General features: G+C 38.9%; 1 protein-coding gene across 1 annotated transcript; it reads left to right on the top strand.

Annotated features, from left to right (window-relative positions):
• Window positions 1-247: 247 nt before the first annotated feature.
• Window positions 248-19,840, top strand: CYP51A1 (cytochrome P450 family 51 subfamily A member 1). The gene is made up of 10 exons (XM_005609213.4): window positions 248-1,796; window positions 3,778-3,876; window positions 5,169-5,345; window positions 6,757-6,883; window positions 8,721-8,895; window positions 10,748-10,867; window positions 11,280-11,475; window positions 13,218-13,313; window positions 13,760-13,928; window positions 18,858-19,840. Exons 1-10 carry the CDS (start codon window positions 1,623-1,625, stop codon window positions 19,034-19,036), a joined length of 1,512 nt encoding a protein of 503 aa, XP_005609270.1. The 5' UTR covers window positions 248-1,622; the 3' UTR covers window positions 19,037-19,840.
• The last annotated feature ends 1,782 nt before the right edge of the window (window positions 19,841-21,622 follow it).

Here is a 21,622-nt window from a genome sequence, read left to right as displayed (position 1 = left end):
TACAAAAAGCTTTGACTTTGCAGACACCCTGAAAGAGTTCTGGGGATCCTCACAGGACGATGGACTATACTTTGAGAACTGCTGTGTAGCTATCAGGATAAACACAGATTATAAAAACAATTAAGACATGATCCCTATTCTCAAGCGCACTTTAATAGAAGAAACCTATGGAGGTGATTACAACACAGCTTTATTGATGCAAGAAAAGGCAGCAGTGTGGAGGGGACATGAAGACAAGCAAGGAAGCAGAGATCAGGTAGGATACCGCTGTGGCAATGATGAGGGCCTGCACCAAGGTACTGGCAATAAGAATGGAGAAACTTTTAAGGTGGTGGGATTAGAGGATTTGGTGACTGATTAGACGTGAGGCAGGAAGGAGGAGGGCAATGGGGTGGATAGTGGTGCCCTTCCTACTCAGGCATGACAGGAGCGGCAGGGTGGCAGAGGGGTGGGAGGAGATAACGAGTTTAGTCTTAGACTTACTGACCGTGAGATGAACGTCACAGCTCTAGGGAGGGGAGTCAGCAGCAGTTGGATATTCCTGCTCTTTCCCCGGGGCCTTGCGGGTTTCTCAGGCGTGCTGTACCCCCACGCCTAGCCCAATACCTAGCTCTTAATGTTGGTTGAATAAATGAATGCATGTGGTCAGGAGCTCGCGACAGCGATCTAGGAGAGGATTAAATTTGGTAGTCAGTTTATCTACATGCTTATTTGAAACCACAGGCGCGGATGAGCTCAGGCTGACTGCAGCTGTAGGACTGAACCCCCACTTTAAAATCTTTCGGGCCGCTAATGGGCCAGAATAAGTGGCCTTCTTGGGGAATGTGGCCTCAAATAGGTCTCCATGGCCTATAATATGTAAATTTATCGGAAAACCTGTTTCCTGTAATCCAGCATACCTAACAACTAAGATTTGTTACCTTTATGGCCGTATATTAATACTTGTCCAACTGGTTTTAATTGGGGTGGGATGGGACTGACCTCACCCTTCCACCCTTCAGGGTGCAGAGGGCGACTTTCACCATCCCCCTTCCCGCGACTCTGGGGTTAGAGCAAGGTCCGGCGCAGCAGGGCGCGCGCCGTGGCAGGGGCGGCGCTCCAACCACCACTCGCCTGACGCGCTATAAGCCGACATCACCTCACGCGCGCGGTGCAATCAGAGCGCGCCGCCGCCGCCGCCAGTCGCGCCGCAACCCTGCCCCTGAGATCCCTCCGCTCTGCCCCTCCCGATGCCGCGGCGGGGTACCCCGCCCCTGGGGCACAGAGGCCCGGGGTTCCCGCGACTCTCAGGGCGTGATCTCCTCAGCCACGTTCTCTTCCATCTCTGGACCACCTGGGCCACAGCTGCAGCTGCTGCTTCTCTCTCCCCGGCGAAAGGAGACCTCGGCGTTAGCATGTCCCGGTAGGGGGCGTGGCCAGCGGCAGGCCCCACCCCTTCTGTGACGCACTGGGTGGAGCGCGAGGGAGCAGGGAGCAGGGGGTGGGGCTGGGTTTAGTAGTAGACCTGGAGGCCAGGGTCGCCTCCCGACGCCCATCTGCCGGTTTCTCTCGCTTCATCGGTTCGGAGGAGCGGCGGCCACCTCGACCTCCAGCGTCTCCGGCGAACTGAAGTGGCGGCTAGGATGGTGTTGCTGGGCTTACTGCAGGCGAGCGGGTCGGTGCTGGTACAGGCGATGGAGCAGGTGACTGGCGGCAGCCTCCTGTCCTTGCTGCTGATCGCCTGCGCCTTCACGCTCTGCCTGGTCTACCTGTTCCGCCTCGCCGTCGGCCACTTGGCCCCGCTGCCCGCCGATACGGTACGTGCACCCCTGGGGCTCCCGGCGGAGGACGCGGCGAACTAGGCGGCCGGAGGGCTAGCGAGGACCGCTACTGGGGAGGCGGCGGGTGCACCGGCGACTGGGGTGAGGGGTGAGCGCGACACAGCTACTGGTGGCGCTGGCGGTTACGATTGCCTTGGTCTTGCTGGCGTTGGTGCAGGGGCCTCTGATGGCGATCTCGATTCTGATGGTGGCCGCGTGTCTGGTCCTGGCCGGGGTCGTGCTTGCCGGTGGTCGTAGTGATGGCTGAGTTGGCCGCGGCACTGGTGGCCCTAAAGGCCGTGGCCGGAGGGGCAACTTTGGCCCTGGCTGTGGCCCTAAACGCCCTGGTGGCGTACTCGTAGCCATAGGGGTGTTTCCGGCGTGGTGGGGCCCCTGGTGGCGATGCTGTTGGCAGCTGCAGCCCTCGTGGCCGTCATCCTAGTGGCCATTGTGTGGTTCAGTGTCCTGTGGGCTGTGGCATTGTCCCTCATGGCTATTTAGATCAGTATGAAGGGGGATGTGTTCAGTTTGGTGGAGTGGGAGAGAACTGGAGTGTTGTAGGGACCTTCCTATGGTGCTAATAAAATATCAGTTTCTCTAGTTTAGTGTCTTTATTGACCACTAGCTTCATATTTCCCTAGTATATTTGGTGAATGCATCCTTAACCATCCACACCAAGTAGCTTCTAAAACTATGCACTATCCTTTTACTGACCATGGAATGTACAAACTATTGACCAAGTAGTTTTAAAAATTATTTTTGTTTGAACCATAACAGGCACGAGGCAGTTATTTTTCCTACACACGGGATTTTTGAGGAAGTGATATTTGTCTTTGGAAAGACGCAGCTAGCTTTAGTATTTATTATTGTACTTAACTATTATCTGAAGAGTGAGTTTGTAATGGTTCTTACTATTTGAGACCGCCAAGATTAGAGGAGTGTTATCCTTTTTCATCATTGCAGTTTGATTTCCAGGAGACTAAATGTTGCAATCTGCCAGTCTCATTTTGGGGCATCTAAAGTACTTTTTATGGCTTGCTAGAGTTTCTGCTAGAGCAGATCTACTCTCTTTAAAATCAGTGAATCTCATTCATTTGCAGCTAGCCCTGGTGGTCTAGTGGTAAAGATTCAGTGCTCTCGTTGCTGCGCCCAGGGTGCGCCCGGCTTCCTTTCCCTGTCAGGGAACACACCACTCGTGCCCTCTGTCGGTTGTTATATATACTGTGGTGGCTGTGGTGCTGAAAGCTATGCCACTGGTATTTCAAACACCAGCAGGGTCACCCATGGTGGACAGGTTTCAGCAGAGCTTCCAGACTAAGACAGATTAGGAAGAAGGATCTGGTCAACCACTTCTGAAAAATTGGCCGTGAAAAGCCTCAGAATAGCAGCAGAGCATTGTCTGATACAGCGCCGGAAGGTGAGAGGATGGCACAAAAAGACCGGGCAGGGCTCCACTCCACTGTGCACAGGGTCACTAGGAGTCATAAAGCACTCAAGGGTACTGACAACAATAACGTTCATTTGCAGTGAAGAAGCATGGGATGTGTTCTGTTTACTGATGAATTGTAGCTTCTTAAACATTTCCTGTCTTTCTATACTTCAAGTTACTTTTTGTCTTTTTTCTGTACCTTCTTTAGGTAAGATTCTGGGGCTAAAATTGTGGGTGGTAGTAGAAGTAAGTGGTGAAGGAACTATAGTTTGACTTTCCTCTGTTTTTTGGCTACTCTTGGTTAGGAAAGTTGTCTAGAGCCATCAAAAATACTGGACGTATTCTGGACAGTGTTCCCATTAAAAATGTCTTTGTGTTTGTCTAATCATTTATCTTATGATGTTTTGAGTTTCTATTCTTTTTACTATGGTAACTTTTTAGTTACCAAAATGGCAAATGGCAAATTTCATTTGTTTGGTTATGAAACCAAACTGGTTTTCTTTCATAAAATGAAATGCGAACTGAAAGTTATTTTGTTTTCTCTTGCAGAAAAGTCCGCCATATATTTCCTCTCCAGTTCCATTCCTTGGACATGCCATAGCATTTGGGAAAAGTCCAGTTGAATTCCTCGAAAATGCATATGACAAGGTAAGTCTTCCAAATGATTGGAGGAAAAGAAATCAGTGCTTTTCAGACTTCTTTTAAATGGCAGAACATTAAAAACAATTGTAATCTTATGCTTATCCCAGTATAGGAAACATAACATTAGAGCTGCTCAGGTTTAAGAGCTGGAGAGGCCTTGGAGGCCCTCTTAAATCTTCTCCCATGCCATGGAGTGATCTCTGAGATACCACTGAGGAAACCTGTAGTTCTGGCAAGTGTGGTTTAAAAACCACTGGCCTGGGCTGGCCCCGTGGCCGAGTAGTTAAGTTGGCGTGCTCCGCTTCGGTGGCCCAGGGTTTTGCTGCTTCAGATCCTGGGTGCAGACCTGGCACCGCTCATCAGGCCATGTTGAGGCTGCGTCCCACATGCCACGACTAGAAGGACCCATATCTAAAAATATACAACTATGTAGTGGGGGGCCTTGGGGAGAAAAAAGAAAAATAAAATCTTTAAAAGAAAAAAACAAAAAAACCAAAAACCACTGGCCTAAATTTTGTATTCACTGATCGTAGTTAAAATTGATACTAATTGACCCTTCTTTTTCTTAACCTTTTATCTGTGGAATTTTCTAGCTTGCTGTACACATTTGACTTCACTTCCACTTGGATGATCTACCTGACCCTGTGGCCACTCAGATCTTTGCCCCTCTCCTCTCCAATGAGCTTTCCCATGCAATTCAGCCATTTACTCCACAGTCCCACTTTGGACTTGTCACCCTTAACTGTTTCACCTCTTTATTAATTTAGACACTGTATTTTTTGACCACAACTACTTCTCCTGGTTTGCCTATGTGCCTCCTTCCATTTATAGCCATTCTTTGACCTCATTAGATGTTCCAGTCTACTATCCATTTACTTTCTCCTGATCTATCAGCCTTCTTTCTTTACTTTCCTTCCTTTTCCACTTTGGGATCATGGTCTATCATTTCAGTTACACTCTTGCCAATACCTTAAATTTCCTTGCCCCCTGATCTTCATCGTTCTTACCTGGTGAAACCCCAGCCTTGGAGGGAGCATGTTAGTCATTTTCTCCTTCCTTATACCACATTGGTTCCTTCCTAATTTCCTGACTGCCTACCTTAAATGAACTTTAAACCACTGTTTAACAATCCTTTCATGTTCCTGTGGTTGGCTTACTTTCCCACTCACAATGACTAAGAATTGCATTGAAGCTTATGAATGTTTTAATTTTCAATAATGTTTTGTGATTTAATAAATTAGTGTCTTAATGCTACATATTTTTTGGTAACAAAACTATGGGTCCTTTTTTCTCTTTAGTATGGACCTGTATTTAGTTTTACCATGGTGGGCAAGACATTTACTTACCTTCTGGGGAGTGATGCAGCTGCACTGCTTTTTAATAGTAAAAATGAAGACCTGAATGCAGAAGATGTCTACAGTCGTCTGACAACACCTGTGTTTGGGAAGGGAGTTGCATATGATGTACCTAATCCGGTAGGTGACACTGTTATCTTGAAGAAAGACAAATCTATGCTATAATAGTTATAGCTAGTTGTGTAATATTATACATTTAAAATGTGGAAATAATTTATTCCTTGGTTCAAAAATCTGAAGAATCATGACACATTTAAAAGAAGAAAAGCCATTGGTGAAGGACAAAGAATGGGTATTTTGTTTCATAAGTTGCTGGCATGGGCTTAGCAACTTTAAAGGGCTTCCTGTACACAAATAGAACCAATGATACCTTAACTTACTGGAATTTGATTTGCATGGGTAACAGGAAAAATCCCATTATTTTATTGGAATGGCCTCCTGCCTTCCCCCTTCTGCCTAAAATTCTAGCATAACAGCTCTTTTGAGCTAGAGATTGCCGGCTTTAGAAGTTTATGTGATCTCTTTTTCTCTGAAGTCAAATATTGAAGTGCTGCAAGTTGATGTAAAACACAAATCAGATAATTGGCCAAACTGCTTGGCATGGGCTCTGGCTGTGCATGTACATACAGTACCTGGTGTCCTAGTATAGCAGTTAAAGAGTTGACATTGTGTTGTTTCTGGGGATGGGGGAGCTGTGTGGGAATGAACGGCTCTCCTCAAGGCCAAAAACAAGAGTCCTGGGAAATTCTTTTAATGAGATAGATGTTTTTTTCACACAGCTTATCAGATTCTTAAAATAGAAATGCCTTAAAGGGTTAAAACTATCAGTTGTCTTAGTGTGAATTTATTTTATTCAGATTATATTATATTCTAATTAAACTTCTGGAAGATGGTGTCACTGAGGAATGATACTTGTTTTGAGAATAGGAGCATATGTGGAGGAGGATATCATCATCAAAGCATAGTGGACCTTTGGAGATTGTATTGGCCTCTGGGTTGGGTTGGAAGACTAGGAGATAACCAAAATAGGAAAAGGGAGCCCTGAAGTCAGGAGTGGGAAAAGCGTGTATAGGAAGGAAGGCAGGAGGTACGATTTCTAATTTCCCATTTGTCTAGGGCCAGCAGAGCAGGTGTCTTCTACACATATACATAAATGCTCTAAGTTTCTATATATGGTATAGTTTAAAAAAATGCTTTTACTATTTTTATTTTCAATTTTTCAGAAGTTGTTTTCTTTGAGTATTAGAGTTATATTAACCCGAGTGGGAAAAGCGTGTATAGGAAGGAAGGCAGGAGGTACGATTTCTAATTTCTCATTTGTCTAGGGCCAGCAGAGCAGGTGTCTTCTACACATATACATAAATGCTCTAAGTTTCTATATATGGTATAGTTTAAAAAAATGCTTTTACTATTTTTATTTTCAATTTTTCAGAAGTTGTTTTCTTTGAGTATTAGAGTTATATTAACCCGAGTGGATCTTGTGATAAAACAAAATTGTGTTTTAATGCTGTATACCCTTAATTTTTTGAAGGTTTTCTTGGAGCAGAAGAAAATATTAAAAAGTGGCCTTAACATAGCCAACTTTAGACAGCATGTTTCTATAATTGAAAAAGAAACAAAGGAGTACTTTCAAAGTTGGGGAGAAGGTGGAGAAAAAAGTAAGCAAAATGTTTTGGGTTTGCATTTGTCCTAATATTTCTACTTTTCTAAGACTTGAAATCTAAGAATATGTGTGAGTGTATATAAAAAACTACAGCATATATAAGAACATCTTGGGTTAATGGAAGGAACATATTATGATTACATGGAGTTAAAAAGACCTGAGAGGAAGTGATTATTTCTGCTCACTTAGCAAAACTTTAAAGTGGGTTAATTAACATGCATAATATTTAGCTCATTTGTACAAATAATATAAAAATGATTCATGATTAAATTTTGAAATAAACTGAATGTAAAACTTTTGCAAGGTCATTTTAAGATAATAAAATAGGAGCCGGCCCCGTGGCTGAGTGGTTGAATTTGCACACTCTGCTTCAGTGGCCCGGGGTTTCACTGGTTTGGGTCCTGGGCACAGACACGGCACCGCTCAAGCCATGCTGAGGCGGCGTCCCACATGACACAACCCGAGGCACTCACAACTAGAATATACAACTATGTACTGGGGGGCTTTGGGGAGAAGAAGAAGAAAAAAAAGAGATTGGCAACAGATGTTAGCTCAGGTGCCAATCTTAAAAAAAAAAACAAGAATAAAAGGTAATAAATAATTTATTTTTTTATCCCCAATGGGCAAGTAAGAGTCTAAACAATATAATTTTATATGTAATACCTTATTTATCTAATATTGTATGGGAATGATTTATTCCATGAACAAAGTAAATTTAAATAGATAAGCTTACTCCACCACCAAAAGTTTGATTTTAGCTATTTCCAATAGAAATCTCTTAAAACATATTATATGCTTTCTTGCATTATATAGAGAGTATATTGAATGTAATTTGATCTTCTTGGATATTGCTGTGAATCCACTCTTTCTCTTGGACTGTAGTATGTGTTGTCTTGAGAGGCACTTGCCCTACCACTAGCAGGAAGCAACATCTACCTCCAGGGCAGGAAGACCTCTGTAGGTCACCATGTTCTGCGTCTGGTCTTTAGCTTCTATAAAAGGTCCAGAAACTTGACTTTATTTTTAATACAGCTAAAGTTGATGTGATATGTTTCTAACCATACAAGAAGCTGATGTATAAACTAGATTGCCAACTTAATAAATACAAGTGAGACATAATTATAGCACCAAGAACACCAGAATATTTGCTGAACTTTTTTATTGGTAAATCTCATTGGAAAGCCAATGATAATTGGAAGTTCATTTGGTAAACATGGAATTAAAGAACAGGGCATTGATTGGATAATTTTTATGACTTTTACGTGTGATACAAATGTGCTTGCCTGATGCTTCTGTCTCCAGTGTTGAGATATAGCAATTGGTGATTAGTTACAGTTTTCTTTTATATATGGTCAAGACTTCAATTTCAGTCCTGACCTTCCCACTTTGACCTGGGCAATAATCCATCCTTCAGTCTCTGGACCGCTGTTCCTTGGGAAGCACCTCATTGTTGTCCTCATATACACTAAATAACCTTTTTGCTGCTTTTGTTATACTGTGACCTGGACCTCAGACAACCACATCCATTTTATCTTCATTTTATCTTTTCAAGGTGAAGGGCTCGTGCATGAGCTTTAGAGATGCTTTTATGGCATCTATTTTGGCTGTCCGGAGGGGTGGGGTGCTTCCTGTCATTTGGTTTCTTGCTTCTCTCTGTTCTAGCCACATGTCTGTCTATAGGCTTTTTTTGGATGGTATGGATAGGATCTTGTTGGTTCTTGAGTTAAATTTTTATTCTCAGTTTTCCATCACAATACTTTTATATCTCTAAGAAAACAACATTTCAAAAGAAGTTTTGGCAATAGTAATGGGAATGAACTTTTTCCTTCTAGATTTGTTTGAAGCTCTTTCTGAGCTCATAATTTTAACAGCTAGCCATTGTTTACATGGAAAGGAAATCAGAAGTCAACTCAATGAGAAGGTGGCACAACTGTATGCAGATTTGGATGGAGGTTTTAGCCACGCAGCCTGGCTGTTGCCAGGTTGGCTCCCTTTGCCTAGTTTCAGGTATGCATAAAGAAACTACACTTGGTTATTTAACTCAGTCAAATTTCGAGTGTTGGTTGGTAGAGTTGGTATGCTTTATGTTAACAAAGATAAAAGTTAAACATATAACAAACAAATTTGGGGAGATTATGAGCTGCCATTCTTCTCTAAGAATTCAAGACAGGTTTTCTTTATATAGTGAAGTCATTTAAGGTAAGTTTCAGTCTATTAAAAATGTAATTTGTTATCTGCTCTAATAGTTTAAAACCTATTTATCTCCTATTCTTTGTACTCAGGAAAGTCTCTGAACTCTACCTAAAAGTGATAGAGCCCTCTCAGCACTTGTTTGAAAGTATTTGACTGCTTTGTAGTATATTGTGGAATTTCTGTTTTGAAGTATTAGTGCCTTTCTTCAGTTTTTTCTTTTGTCTCCTTGACAACTGTACTGTGATTTCCTTACAGACAGGGACTTATCTGTGATACAAGGAAATATTGCCTAAAGGACTTGACGTATAGCATGTCAGTAGGCTTTCTGTACCTTTGTTGATTCATTTCTGTTCAGGTGAGAGATGGGGAGGAGTTAAATTGGTACTCCTTTTTCCTTCCATTTCTGCCACTTCTGTCTAGTTAGAGAATAAAGAGGGGTGGGAGTAAAAGCAAAAGGCAAGAGAGGTTCTCTGGAGTCTTTGGAACTCATAGTACCTTATATTTGTAAGGAGCTTTGCAGTTTTCAGAATGCTTTCCATCATAACATTAGAGCATCCAGTACAGCCCTTGGCCTATAGTGGATTCTCTGTAAATTGGCATTGGGCCTATTTCCACCTTCCCTTTCTCCTGGATGAAGTCAGAAATTTCTGAGCTTGGTATGATAGGCCTTTCACACTCTTGCCCAGTCTTTCTCTGTCTTACCTGAATCAACTGATTTAATCAAATTATTCCATTCACTTTCTTAAACAGGCCTTATGTTTTCCTGGCTCTGTGGTGTTCATACTGTTAGACTTCAACATCTTCCTTTCTGCCCACGTTATCTAGGTTGATCCTAAGTAACAGTCTTAAAAATGAAGCAGGGCAGCAGTTTTTATTAGAAGTCTTGATTAAGAGGGGGCTAGGTAATCAGATTGCTTGGTTTTAAATTTCAGCTCCACTGCTCACTGGCTATGTGATCTCACAGTTACCTGTAAATTGAGGATAATAGTATCGACCTCACAGGAGGTCAAAGCGGGTAATTCATGTAAAACACTTACGGTCCCTGTTACCTGGTGATCACACTACTTTTAAAGGTGAAATTTTGAGAGTTGAAATTCGTTTGCTGACTCTACTAATATTTTTACCCCCTATAAAATTATGTTGTCTTAGAAAATGATAAGTAGAATCAAATTCTATATGCTATAGTCATATTCTAAATCCTAGATTTAGATAATCCTAAATAAATCCTAGGTTTATTCAAATCCTAAATCCTGTAGAAGAACCAGAGTAACTTTTTGTCTGCTTCAAGAATTAATTTGGTTAAAATCAGAATGTCATGTTAATTTAAAACAGTATTCTACTTTCTGTTAAACTGGAAAATGATTCTAAAGGAATAATCATTTGAGTCTTGTTTTAGACCCTTAGTTAGAACACAGGTAGTGTGTTAAGAATCAGGGATATATATGTTAGAACACTTTTCTTGCCCTTAAGGATCCTAGAAATTCCTAACAATATAAGATTTATGTGGCTTTTTTTCTCTTGGTTCTGAGTTTTGTCAGTTATTTTAGAGTCATTAAAGTTAGTTAAATAAGGTTGCTTTAAGCTATGTTCTGGTTATTTTCAAAATTAATTTGATGCCAGAAAGTACTGCTTTATTTTTTCAAGTTATTTTCACCTTGGATTACAGACGCAGAGACAGGGCTCATCGAGAAATCAAGAATATTTTCTATAAGGCAATCCAGAACCGCCGACAGTCAGAAGAAAAAATGAATGACATTCTTCAAACTTTACTAGAGTCCACTTACAAGTAAGAGCTGTTCAGATCTGTATTAAGCTGGAGCAGGAAATCACACATTAAAACATAGTTAAGAAATATGTCCAGTTAAAAAGTAATGATGCTGGCAAAATTAGTAGCTATGACCTTTGGACTTTTTAAATGGATGAGACATAAATTATTGGGATCCTGTGCCTTACTAGAATCCCAGGGACTGCACCTGGTGAAAAGTTTGATAATAAACTGCAGTGAAGTCTTTTGTAATCAAAATCATATTTTCTCTTGGTCCCTTTTCCCTAATGGAGAAAAAATTTCTGACTTGTGATGGGCAAATGCAAGAGACTGTTATACCTGAAAAATTTATTCATCGTGACCCTTTATTTAAAAATTGAGGCATGAAATGTGTCTGCCGAATGTTACATTTGTGTGTGTGGTTCATTCGTAGGGATGGGCGTCCTTTGACAGATGATGAAGTAGCAGGCATGCTTATTGGGCTGCTTTTGGCAGGGCAGCACACATCCTCCACTACCAGTGCCTGGATGGGCTTCTTTTTGGCCAGAGACAAAACACTTCAAGAAAAATGTTATTTAGAACAGAAAACAGTCTGTGGAGAGGATCTGCCTCCTTTAACTTATGATCAGGTTTGTTGGATTTTCGGTTTCATTGCTGCCTTATGACTTTGAGTATCTGTGGCTAATTTTTAAAGGGGACAATTTGAGATTTTCTGTATACTACAGATTAAATTGATTAGCTTCTTTATTTTTAGAAAATTCCCTATAGCCCTCCCTGAAATGTCTTTAATGCTGGATTTGTTTTGCTAGTATTTTCTTGAGGATTTTTGCATCTATATACATAAAGGGTAATGGTCTGTAGTTTTATTGTGATGTATTTGACAGGTTTTGGTATCCAAGTAAAGTCACACATTGCTTAACAATGGAGGTATGTTCTGAGAAATACATTGTTAGGTGGTTTCATCTTTGTGCGAACATCATAGAGTGTAGTTAACAAACCAGATGGTATAGCTTACTACACACTTAGGCTGTATGGTACTCCTCTTAGGGGACCATCCTTGACCAGAACATAATTATGTGTTACATGACTGTAATGCTGATCTCATGGAATGAGTTTGGAAATGTTCTCTCCTCTTATTTTTTTGGAAGAGCTTTTAAAGGATTGGTGTTAATTCTTTCTTATATGTGTGGTAGAATTCACTAGTAAAGACAGGTCTGTGCTTTTTTTTTTCCTTCACTTATTTATTTTCGGATGTACATCATAATATATTTTGAATTCTGTGTAGATTACATCATGTTCACCACCCGAAAACTAATTATAGTCCAGGTCTGTGCTTTTCTATGTGGGAAGTTTTTTTGATTACTAATTCAGGCTCTTTACTTGTTAATAGGTCTATTCATGGTGCTATTTCTTCTTGAGTCAGTTTTGGTAGTACCTTTCTAGGAATTTGTCCATTTCATCCAGGCTTCCTAATTTGTTGGCATACAATTGTTATAGTATTCTCTTAATAATCCTTTTTACTTTTGTAAGGTCAGTAGTGATGTCTCTCCATTCTTGATTTTAGAAACTTTTTATGTAATAGCTTAATTGATGTATAATTCACATACTATAAAATCCATCCATTTAAAGTGTATAATTTACTGGTTTTTTAACATATTCAGAGTTGTGAAACCATCATTACAGTTTAATTTTAGAACATTTATATCACTTTCAAAAGAGAGCCAGTACCCATTAGCAGTCACGCTCCACTTCACCTGCCCCTTGCCCCTGGCAACCACTGATCTTTTTGTCTTTATGGATTTGTCTATTCTGGACATTTCATATGAATGGAATCATACAATATGTGGTCTTTTGTGACTGGCTTCTTTCACTTAGCATGCTTTCAAGGTTAGTCCATGCTGTGGCATGTATCAGTACTTCAGTCTTTTTTTATTGCCAAGTAATATTCCATGATATGGATATACCACATTTGTTTATCCATTCATCAGTTCATGGATGTTTGGGTTCACTCTCTCTTTTGGCTATGATGAATAATGCTGCTCTAAACATTTGTGTAAAGGTTTTGAAAAAATTGACATTGATGATTTTTGCTAATGTTTTCATTTTTTAGATGAGTGAATTTTTTGCAGGTCTTTACCAAACCATTCTTCAGGGTGGTTGCCAGTATGACTGTTATCTTGCCCTCTTTTCCTTTGTTGACCACGGACAGTAATAAAACAAGATAATCCCAGCTACCCTGAACCAGTTACCCCTGTACTTCTACCCAGAATATAAGCTATTTTGTAATAACCCAGAAGTTAAAATAATTTTGTATACTGTTGAAGTATGTTAAATATTTGTAAAAACTCAGGAAATGTTTTCTCTTATTTAGCTCAAGGATCTAAGTTTACTTGATCGCTGTATAAAAGAAACATTAAGACTTCGACCTCCTATAATGACCATGATGAGACTGGCCAAAACGCCTCAAGTAAGTCTTTTGGCTAGATCTCCACTTTTATGCCCCCAGTTTTTATTAATCAAAAATAAATATTATAACATCAAAGAGAATTTTTTAAATTAAAAAAGCAGAATAATAGTCACTTCTACATAATTTTCAATTTTACATATTCAAAATATGTAAATATTTTTACATAATTGCAGACAGTATACATACTAATCTGTTCCCTGCATTTTTATTTAACAATTAGGGCTTTTTAAATGAAAGTATGTTTTTTTCTTGGTTTTAAAAATACATATGTTTTGTTGTAAAAAATTCTACCAGTATGGAAGTGTACTTTTAGTTGGCCTATCATCTAGCTATTTTATAAATGTATGTATACCTCATGTATATTAATGCTTTATTACACAATGAACTGACAATTCGGTAGAATATTTTTTGTATTATGTCATGAAATGTGTTGCTTTCATTTGTAGACTGTGGCTGGGTATACCATTCCTCCAGGACATCAGGTGTGTGTTTCTCCCACTGTCAATCAAAGACTTAGAGACTCATGGGTAGAACGTCTGGACTTTAATCCTGATCGCTACTTACAGGACAATCCAGCATCAGGAGAGAAGTTTGCCTATGTGCCATTTGGAGCTGGTGAGATTAGATTTTACATTTGAAATGTTTGTTCTGATAACATGGTTGTGCCTGTCAAAATAATCAACGTGAATTTTATTTTCAAATATCTTTTCCTTTCTTCAGAGGGATATTCCTGCAGACATTTGTAGGAGTATAATCTTTGCAAGTTGGAAAAAATACTTCATTTGTACTAAAGGAAGTAGTTCTGTAAATCCTTTTGTAATCCTGTTACCTTTTAACCTATCTAGTTTTATCAGATCAAATTTTTATAGTCTACCCTGTTTTCCCTTATAATATTATTTAAAGCTCTCTGTGAATTCTGTTTTAAAGAACGACTGGAGTTAGTACACCATTCAGGTAATTATTTCAGGCTAAATATAACAGATTATGAACAGATTATCAGCATTTCAGAAAAGAACAGAGGCATGCTTTTTAAAATGAAGCTTTTCTGGATTATAGTCAACTTTTTGGTTCTCTATATCCTTATTATAAAATAGTCTTTAAATTTGGGCAGTTTGTGCATAGGTTTGTAAATCTATGCATTTCAATTAAGATCCTAAAGTAATGTTGGCAGACCCTTGTTCCTTTATTTATTTTTTCTAAAGATTGGCACCTGAGCTAACAACTGTTGCCAATCTTCTTCTCTCGTCCACCGCTCCCCGCCCCCGAATCCTCCCAGTACACAGTTGTATATATCTTTTTTTAGTTGTGGGTCCTTCTAGTTGTGACATGTGGGATGCCACCTCAGCATGACCTAATGAGGGGTGCCATGTCCGAGCAGTGCCATGTCCGTGCCCAGGATCCAAACCGGCAAAGCCCTGGGCTGCGAAAGTGGAGCGTGCCAACTTAACCACTGAGCCACGGGGCCGGCCCGCCTTGTTCCTTGAATAATTTCTCTATTCATTGGTATTCTGTACAGATTAAACTATATTCTGTAACTTCTTATTTAGTCTTTCCCAAGAGATCATTTAAGTGACCTGACTTTTTTGTCATTGGTCACTCTTTTCCCACATATAAAGGAAAGTGTAAAGTCCTTTGGGAACTTCTGATCTTAATAACTTTATTTAATAAACAAATTTAGTAATATTTTATATGATATAACATAACATGTAAAAGTCCTGGATTGTTCAAACAGTTGGTGGGGACTGTAGCCCAGATTCTGCCCAAAAGAGGAATCATTTCTAAATTGGTCATTATCTGGCTTCCACTTGAACTTTTCAGGTAATGAGGTGCTCAGTTAGCTTCTGTGGCAGCTTATTTCATTTTTGGACAGCTCTCATTTTTAGAAACATTAAAGCTTCAATCTATTGCCTTTTAACATCCCATTTACAGTTAGCCCTAATTGCGGTCTCTGAGCTGTATTATATACCTCTGAGCCATTTGAATGTAAATGTTCCCTCAAATCTTTCTTTTGTTGTTGTGTTAGTTTCCTAGGGCTGCTGTAACTACCACAGCCCGGGTGACTTAAAACAATAGACATTTATTCTCAGTTCTGGAGGCTGGAAGTCTGAAGAATCAAGGTTTTGGCAGGGTCTTCTTCCCTCTTCCTAGCTTCCGGTGACTCTTGGCAATCTTTGGCATTCCGGGCCCGTAGCTGCCTCACTCCAGTCACTGCCTCCATCTTCGCATGGCCTTCTTCCCTGTGGGTGTCTCTGGGTCTTCACATGGCTTTCTTTTAAGCATACCAGTCATTGGATTTAGGGCTCACCCCAACCCAGTATGACCTTATTTTAATTAATTATATCTGCAAAGACTTATTTCCAAATCAGGTTACATTCTGAAATTCTAGGTGGACATGAATTTTGGGGGGATATTCTTCTACCCTATACAAACATATTAAATAACTCCAATTTCTTCAATCATTCTTGTACTTTGTAATTGTGCTGTTTCTGTGTTGGTGCATACAGCACGTAGTTTATTCATTTTCATAAATTCTGATGGCTCACAAAATATAATATTATCCATTCTTCTGTTGATTCATAGTTAGGATCCTTCTAGTTTGTTGCTATTAAAAATAACCTTTTGACAAATCTTCCTGTAAGTAAACCAAGCCTCTCCTTAGTTGTTGTATTAGAATATGGAACAGTGTGTAAATGCCCCTCTTAAATGTGGCTTCCAGAAGTTAGTGCAGTTATTGGCAATGCAAGCACTGTGCTAAGCATTTTATGTTAATTTTTTCTCCATTTAATCCCCACAGCCACACTATGAGGAAGGGGCCGTTTTATTCACTTTTCAGAAATGAAAACCAAGGCTTAGTGGGGTTTTTTTCAATTCCAATAATTTGGCCTGTTCTTTTTCTGTTCCCTGAAAAGTCATCTTTTGTTATTGAGCTTACTACTCAGTGGGCTTTTAGTAGGCAGGAGAGGTTGGATGGTGTTAGTTCTGGCTTAAATATTTTTGATACCATTTTTTATGAAGTTTGTCTCTCTTTCTAGGTTTTATATATGACCTTTTTAAAAAACAATTGTTTTCTATATTCTCTATTACTAAATTTCTCCCATTTAATAAGGAAAATTTCAAAGCAAAGTCACAAGAATTTTACTCATATACCCATTTTGAGATTCTGCCATTAACATTTACTTTACTTGTTTTATCACGTATCCATCTATCCATCAATCCATTTACTTTTTAGATGCATTTCAAAGTAAATTGCACACATCAGAATACTTCTAAATTTTTCACAAGCATATAATTAAGTTCAGTATTTGTTTAGTTTTCATGCAAAATTTTATAATGAAATGCTCAAATCTTAAGTCAACATTGAGTTTTGACAAATCAATAACCTGTCATATCTAATTTATCAGTTTTTTAAATGGTTATTGCTTTCTGATCCTGTCTGAAACCCTTTGCCTACCCCTAAGTCGTGAAGATATCCTCCTGTTCTTCTCTGTTAAAATTTGATGATTTTAGCATTTATGTTTAGGTCTACGATCTATCTTCAGTTAGTTTTTGAGTATAGTGTGAGCTAGAAATTGAATTTTGTTTTTTTCCCAAAAAGATATCCAGTTATTCCATCACCATGTGTTGAAAAGACTTTCTTTTCTTCATTGGCTTATTTTATTTAGCGCCTTTGTTGATAACTAACCATAAAAGTATGTTTGAAGAGCCCTGTTCCATTGATCTATTTGTTGATCCTTATGCAGTACCACACTGTCTTGGCTGCTGTGAAAGGAACAAACTTTCTTCTCTACTCTATACCCTCACTCAGAACAGTTTTGACATTTCCGATCACCAAATGTGGGGTTATTTTTCCCATACCAATTCTCTGCAGCCACCAACTGAATTCTGACATCTGGGTTAGTGCAGACCCCATTTATTGGTTAAAGGTTTAGTCCTATGAGACTGTTCCCCTGCCACTTCTGACACCAACTGCCAAGTCCTGGTTGTCGCCTGTTACAACGGGCTATAAATTGGAAGTTCTCTTGATCCCATTTTTGGGGTTCTCAGATTTGTTAGAATGGCTCACACAACTCCAAAACCAGATTACTACTTACTGGATTACTGCTTTATTATAAAAGGATACAATTTAGGAAAAGCTTGATTGAAGAGAGATGCATATGGGGGAATGGATGCAGCTGTCTCTGGGTATGCCACTGTCTGAGCTCCTCCACGTGTGCACCAGCCTGGAAGCTCTCTGATCACTGGCCCTCCCTTTCCCAGTACTTTAGGGATTTTTGTGGAGGCTTCATTACATAGTCATGATTGACTAAATCATTGGTCGTTGGTGGTTAATTCAACCTCCAGCCCCTCTCCCTGATGGAGGTCCGGGGGTGGGGCTGAAAGTTTCAACCTCCTAATCATATGGTTGGTTCCCTTGGTAACCAGCTCCCATTATGAGGGGGCTTTCCAAAAGTCACCTCATTAACAACCTCAAGTGTGGTTGAAAGGAGCTTGTTATGAATAACAAAAGGCTCCTTGCTTCTTTCACCTTTATTGCTCTTTTCACTTAAGAAATACCAAGGGTTAAGGATTAAGAAATACCACAGGTTGAGCTCTGTGCCAAGAGTGGGAGGAAGACCAAATATATATTTCTTACTACAAATCACACTATCACAAATTTGCTGTACCGTTAGTACTAAAGTCAGATTTGAAGTCGGTTTAAGTCCTACAACTTAGTTCTTTTTCAAGATTGCTTTCGATATCCTAGGTCCTTTGTATTTCTATATGCATGTTAGAATCAGCTTGTGTATATGAGCTTTTAAATTTTGATCTCAGTATGTGTTGCTATTTTAGGTTTATTAAATCCCTTTTTATTATCTTTGTAATGGCATTAAAGTTTTGATTGGAAGTTTCATATTGATTTTTAACTAGGGTTCTCTTGGCATGGAGGCTAAAAATAGTGTATTCCTAAACTAGATTACTCTCATTTGTTTTGAACCTTACATATATTTAAGGTAGGTAGATACCAAATTCAAAAAAAGTAATTGGAGGGGGCTGGCCCAGTGGCTAAGTGGTTAAGTTTGCGTGCTCCACTTTGGCTGCCTGGGGTTTGCCAGTTCAGATCCTGGGTGTGGACCTATACACTGCTCATCAAGCCATGCCGCGGCAGCATCCCACATAGAGGAGCTAGAATGACTTACAACTAGGATGTACAACCATGTACTGGGGGCTTTGGGGAGAAAAAAGGAAAAAAAAAGAGGAAGATTGGCAACAGATGTTAGCTCAGGGCCAAGCTTAAAAAAAGAAAGAAAAAAGTAATTAGAAAAGTCATTACAGAATTACCCAAGTGCTCTTTCCCCTAAAAACAGACATTGAAAATCTCCTGGGATTTTTATTAACTATTTACATTCTTCTTTTATGTGAAAAGAATGTCATCTTTTTACTACAAATATCTGTATATCTGCTGTTCACCTAAACTGTAGATAAACAAGTTTTATTACTCCAGGCTAAAAGAAGTGAGAAAGAATTTCAATTGATTCTTATGAAAACTTCTTTCTTTTTTAACAGGGCGTCATCGTTGTATTGGGGAGAATTTTGCGTATGTTCAAATTAAGACAATTTGGTCCACTATGCTTCGTTTATATGAATTTGATCTCATTGATGGATATTTTCCCACTGTGAATTATACAACCATGATTCACACCCCTGAAAACCCCGTCATTCGATACAAACGAAGATCAAAATGAAGAAGGCTTCAAGGAACTAATACAACATCAACAGTCAAACATCACTGTAAACTACAAAAGTATTTGGAGAGAATGAAATTTACAAAACGGTTCATTCCCAGTGTACTTTTTTTTTTGAGTGTGTAATTTTAAGACAGCCCGCTTAATTTGTTTTTTTATTTTCTTAACTGAATGGTTCCATCGAATCTAACAGCATTTCAGACATTTCCTAATAGTTTTATGATGGATATTTACTCCATATGCTTTATTTAAGGAAATCAAGCTGATTAGTAAAAAATTACTTAGGGGGATCTTGGTAATTGGCAGATCCTAAATAACACAATTTCCAGGTATTAATTTTAAGAGCATACATAGCTCTGGGCAAGTAGGTCAGAGTATTCAAATCTTGGATTAGATCTGCAAGTATAAAAGCCCACTGAGATACTTGGAAGCCTTAGGTTATTTATCCATTTATTGGGTAATGTTTGTGTAAGTGAGGGTGGGTGGGCAGGGAATGAACTCACATTTAAAAAGCCTTAGATAAAAGAGAATCCTATTAATTGTTTTAGTATGATGACACTTGGCAATGATGGAGCTATACTGTCGAAAAATACGTTTTTTGAAATTTTAATTGGAAGCACTACCTATAGGAAATTGAGAGAGAGCTATGACAATGACACTTATATTTCCTAAAAAGTAGTGTAATTATTAATACTAAAGACTGCTCATGTAACTTGATCAAATTACTAAATATTACATATTTATCTACTTCTTCCACATGATCACTCTGTATGAGAAGTCCAAAATAAAGTCCTTAAGGGATAATTTTTGTTCTCTGGCTCAAGGTGGTTCCCTACTTCCTCTCCAGAATCTAATTAGGGATGTTTCTGTTACTAGTTCTGTTTTATTAAAACTAGGTTAAAGGGCTTTTTAAAAAAAAACCAAAATGATCTTTGATCAGGGAACTCTGGCTTTAAGATAAGGGTAATGTGAAGCAGGATCTTGGGAGTACTGTCATGGGTCAAATTCTGTGAAGCCTGTCTTGAAGAATCAACTTAAATTATAACTGGAGACCTGACTCTCATGTGTCTCTAATTTGAGCACACAGTTTGTTACTAGATGAGGCCAACATATTTTCCCTTATATTACAGTTCTGTTTAAGAGGCTGGAGGACTCATGTTAAACTCATATTTGTGAAGGCAAAATCTCTGCTGTTATTCACATTAAAATTATCTTTGAGAATAATACAATCTGTATTCACAAATTATAAAGTGTGTGTGCTTCAGTGAGCAAAATTTAGGAATTGAGGAACCTGGATGGGGGAAAAATTCCATCTTTATTTGTACTAATTTCAAAGTGTAATTGAATATTTTCTTTATGAATTTATGCAACAAACCACACTAGTATTAGCAGTACCCAAAATATTGTGAACAGAAATCACAGATAGTTTCATATCACATTATAGATGTTATAGATCTCTTGAAATACCTTTTACTCTCATCACTACTTTGAAATTATGGTAGTTATTAGATCTACTGATAGATCTTATTTCTTTAATCTTTATATTATATCACAAAAATTTTTAAAAGTTTGACTGTTTCTATGTAACTGGGTTCATTTGCATCCCTATATATTTTATCTCTTCAAAAGTATTCTGAGAAGGGAGCCATAGTTTCACAAGACTGCTAGAGAGGTTCAAAACCCCAAGGTTAAGGCTAGTCTTTGTTTAGTGAATAGTTTGTTTTAGACTTAGATGTAGTTTTTAATCACAGACTAATTATTGAGAAGCATTAACAAATCTGACTGCAGAGACCCAATGTCATGAGGAGGGCTGATGGTCAGACATTGGGGGTCAAATGAGATTGATCGGAGCACTTGTCCATTGCTCCTTTCTCCACTCTCTCTCACAGCAGACTGGCTATGCTAGCTAAAAATGGTTTTATCCACAATCCTCCCCTTCAACTAACTGCTTTAGAATACATTTGTTATTTCTAGAACTATTCTTACTGGAATGTAGCTACGAATATGGAAAATTCAGGTAATTTGAAATCTCTAAGAATGTAGAACTTGCTACCATAGCCTTTTTGTGTTGGTATAAATCATAGGACTAACCCAATGGCAAGACAATATCCTCTAGATATAAGCATCAAATACTACTCTTGCTGTTTTAGTGAGCTGCCACGTTATCAGGGAGGACTCGAGTTAAGAGAGAGCACTGAGATTTATATTTGTGAGAGCTTCCCAATCTGAATTTGGCTTGGACAGCAGGAACACTGCTTAATTCTGCTGCATTCTGGTTAATAAAATTTAAGATTCTTTGAATTAAATGATTTCTGCATCATCTTAGTGGGCATGGCTTTGTGAGGACACATCTGTGGACAAAGGAACACTAAATATAATAGGGCAAATATGGATCAATCATGAAAATGGCAATGCAGCTTTCAGAAAGCACTGTGTAGATGTAAAGTTGATAAAAGGGATATGGAAAAGTTCCTCAATGGAGCGAAAGAAAAATCCCAATAGTATCTAATTCTAAGATTAGGACAAGTTTCTGAATCTCTAAATCCTACATATTTGAGATAAGTAATGAGATGGCATGCACTGCCG

Source organism: Equus caballus, chromosome 4 (genome assembly GCF_041296265.1).
Source record: "Equus caballus isolate H_3958 breed thoroughbred chromosome 4, TB-T2T, whole genome shotgun sequence".
Lineage (NCBI taxonomy): Eukaryota > Metazoa > Chordata > Mammalia > Perissodactyla > Equidae > Equus > Equus caballus.
Note: the sequence above shows the minus strand (reverse complement) of the source record. Positions and strands in the feature narration are given on the sequence as shown.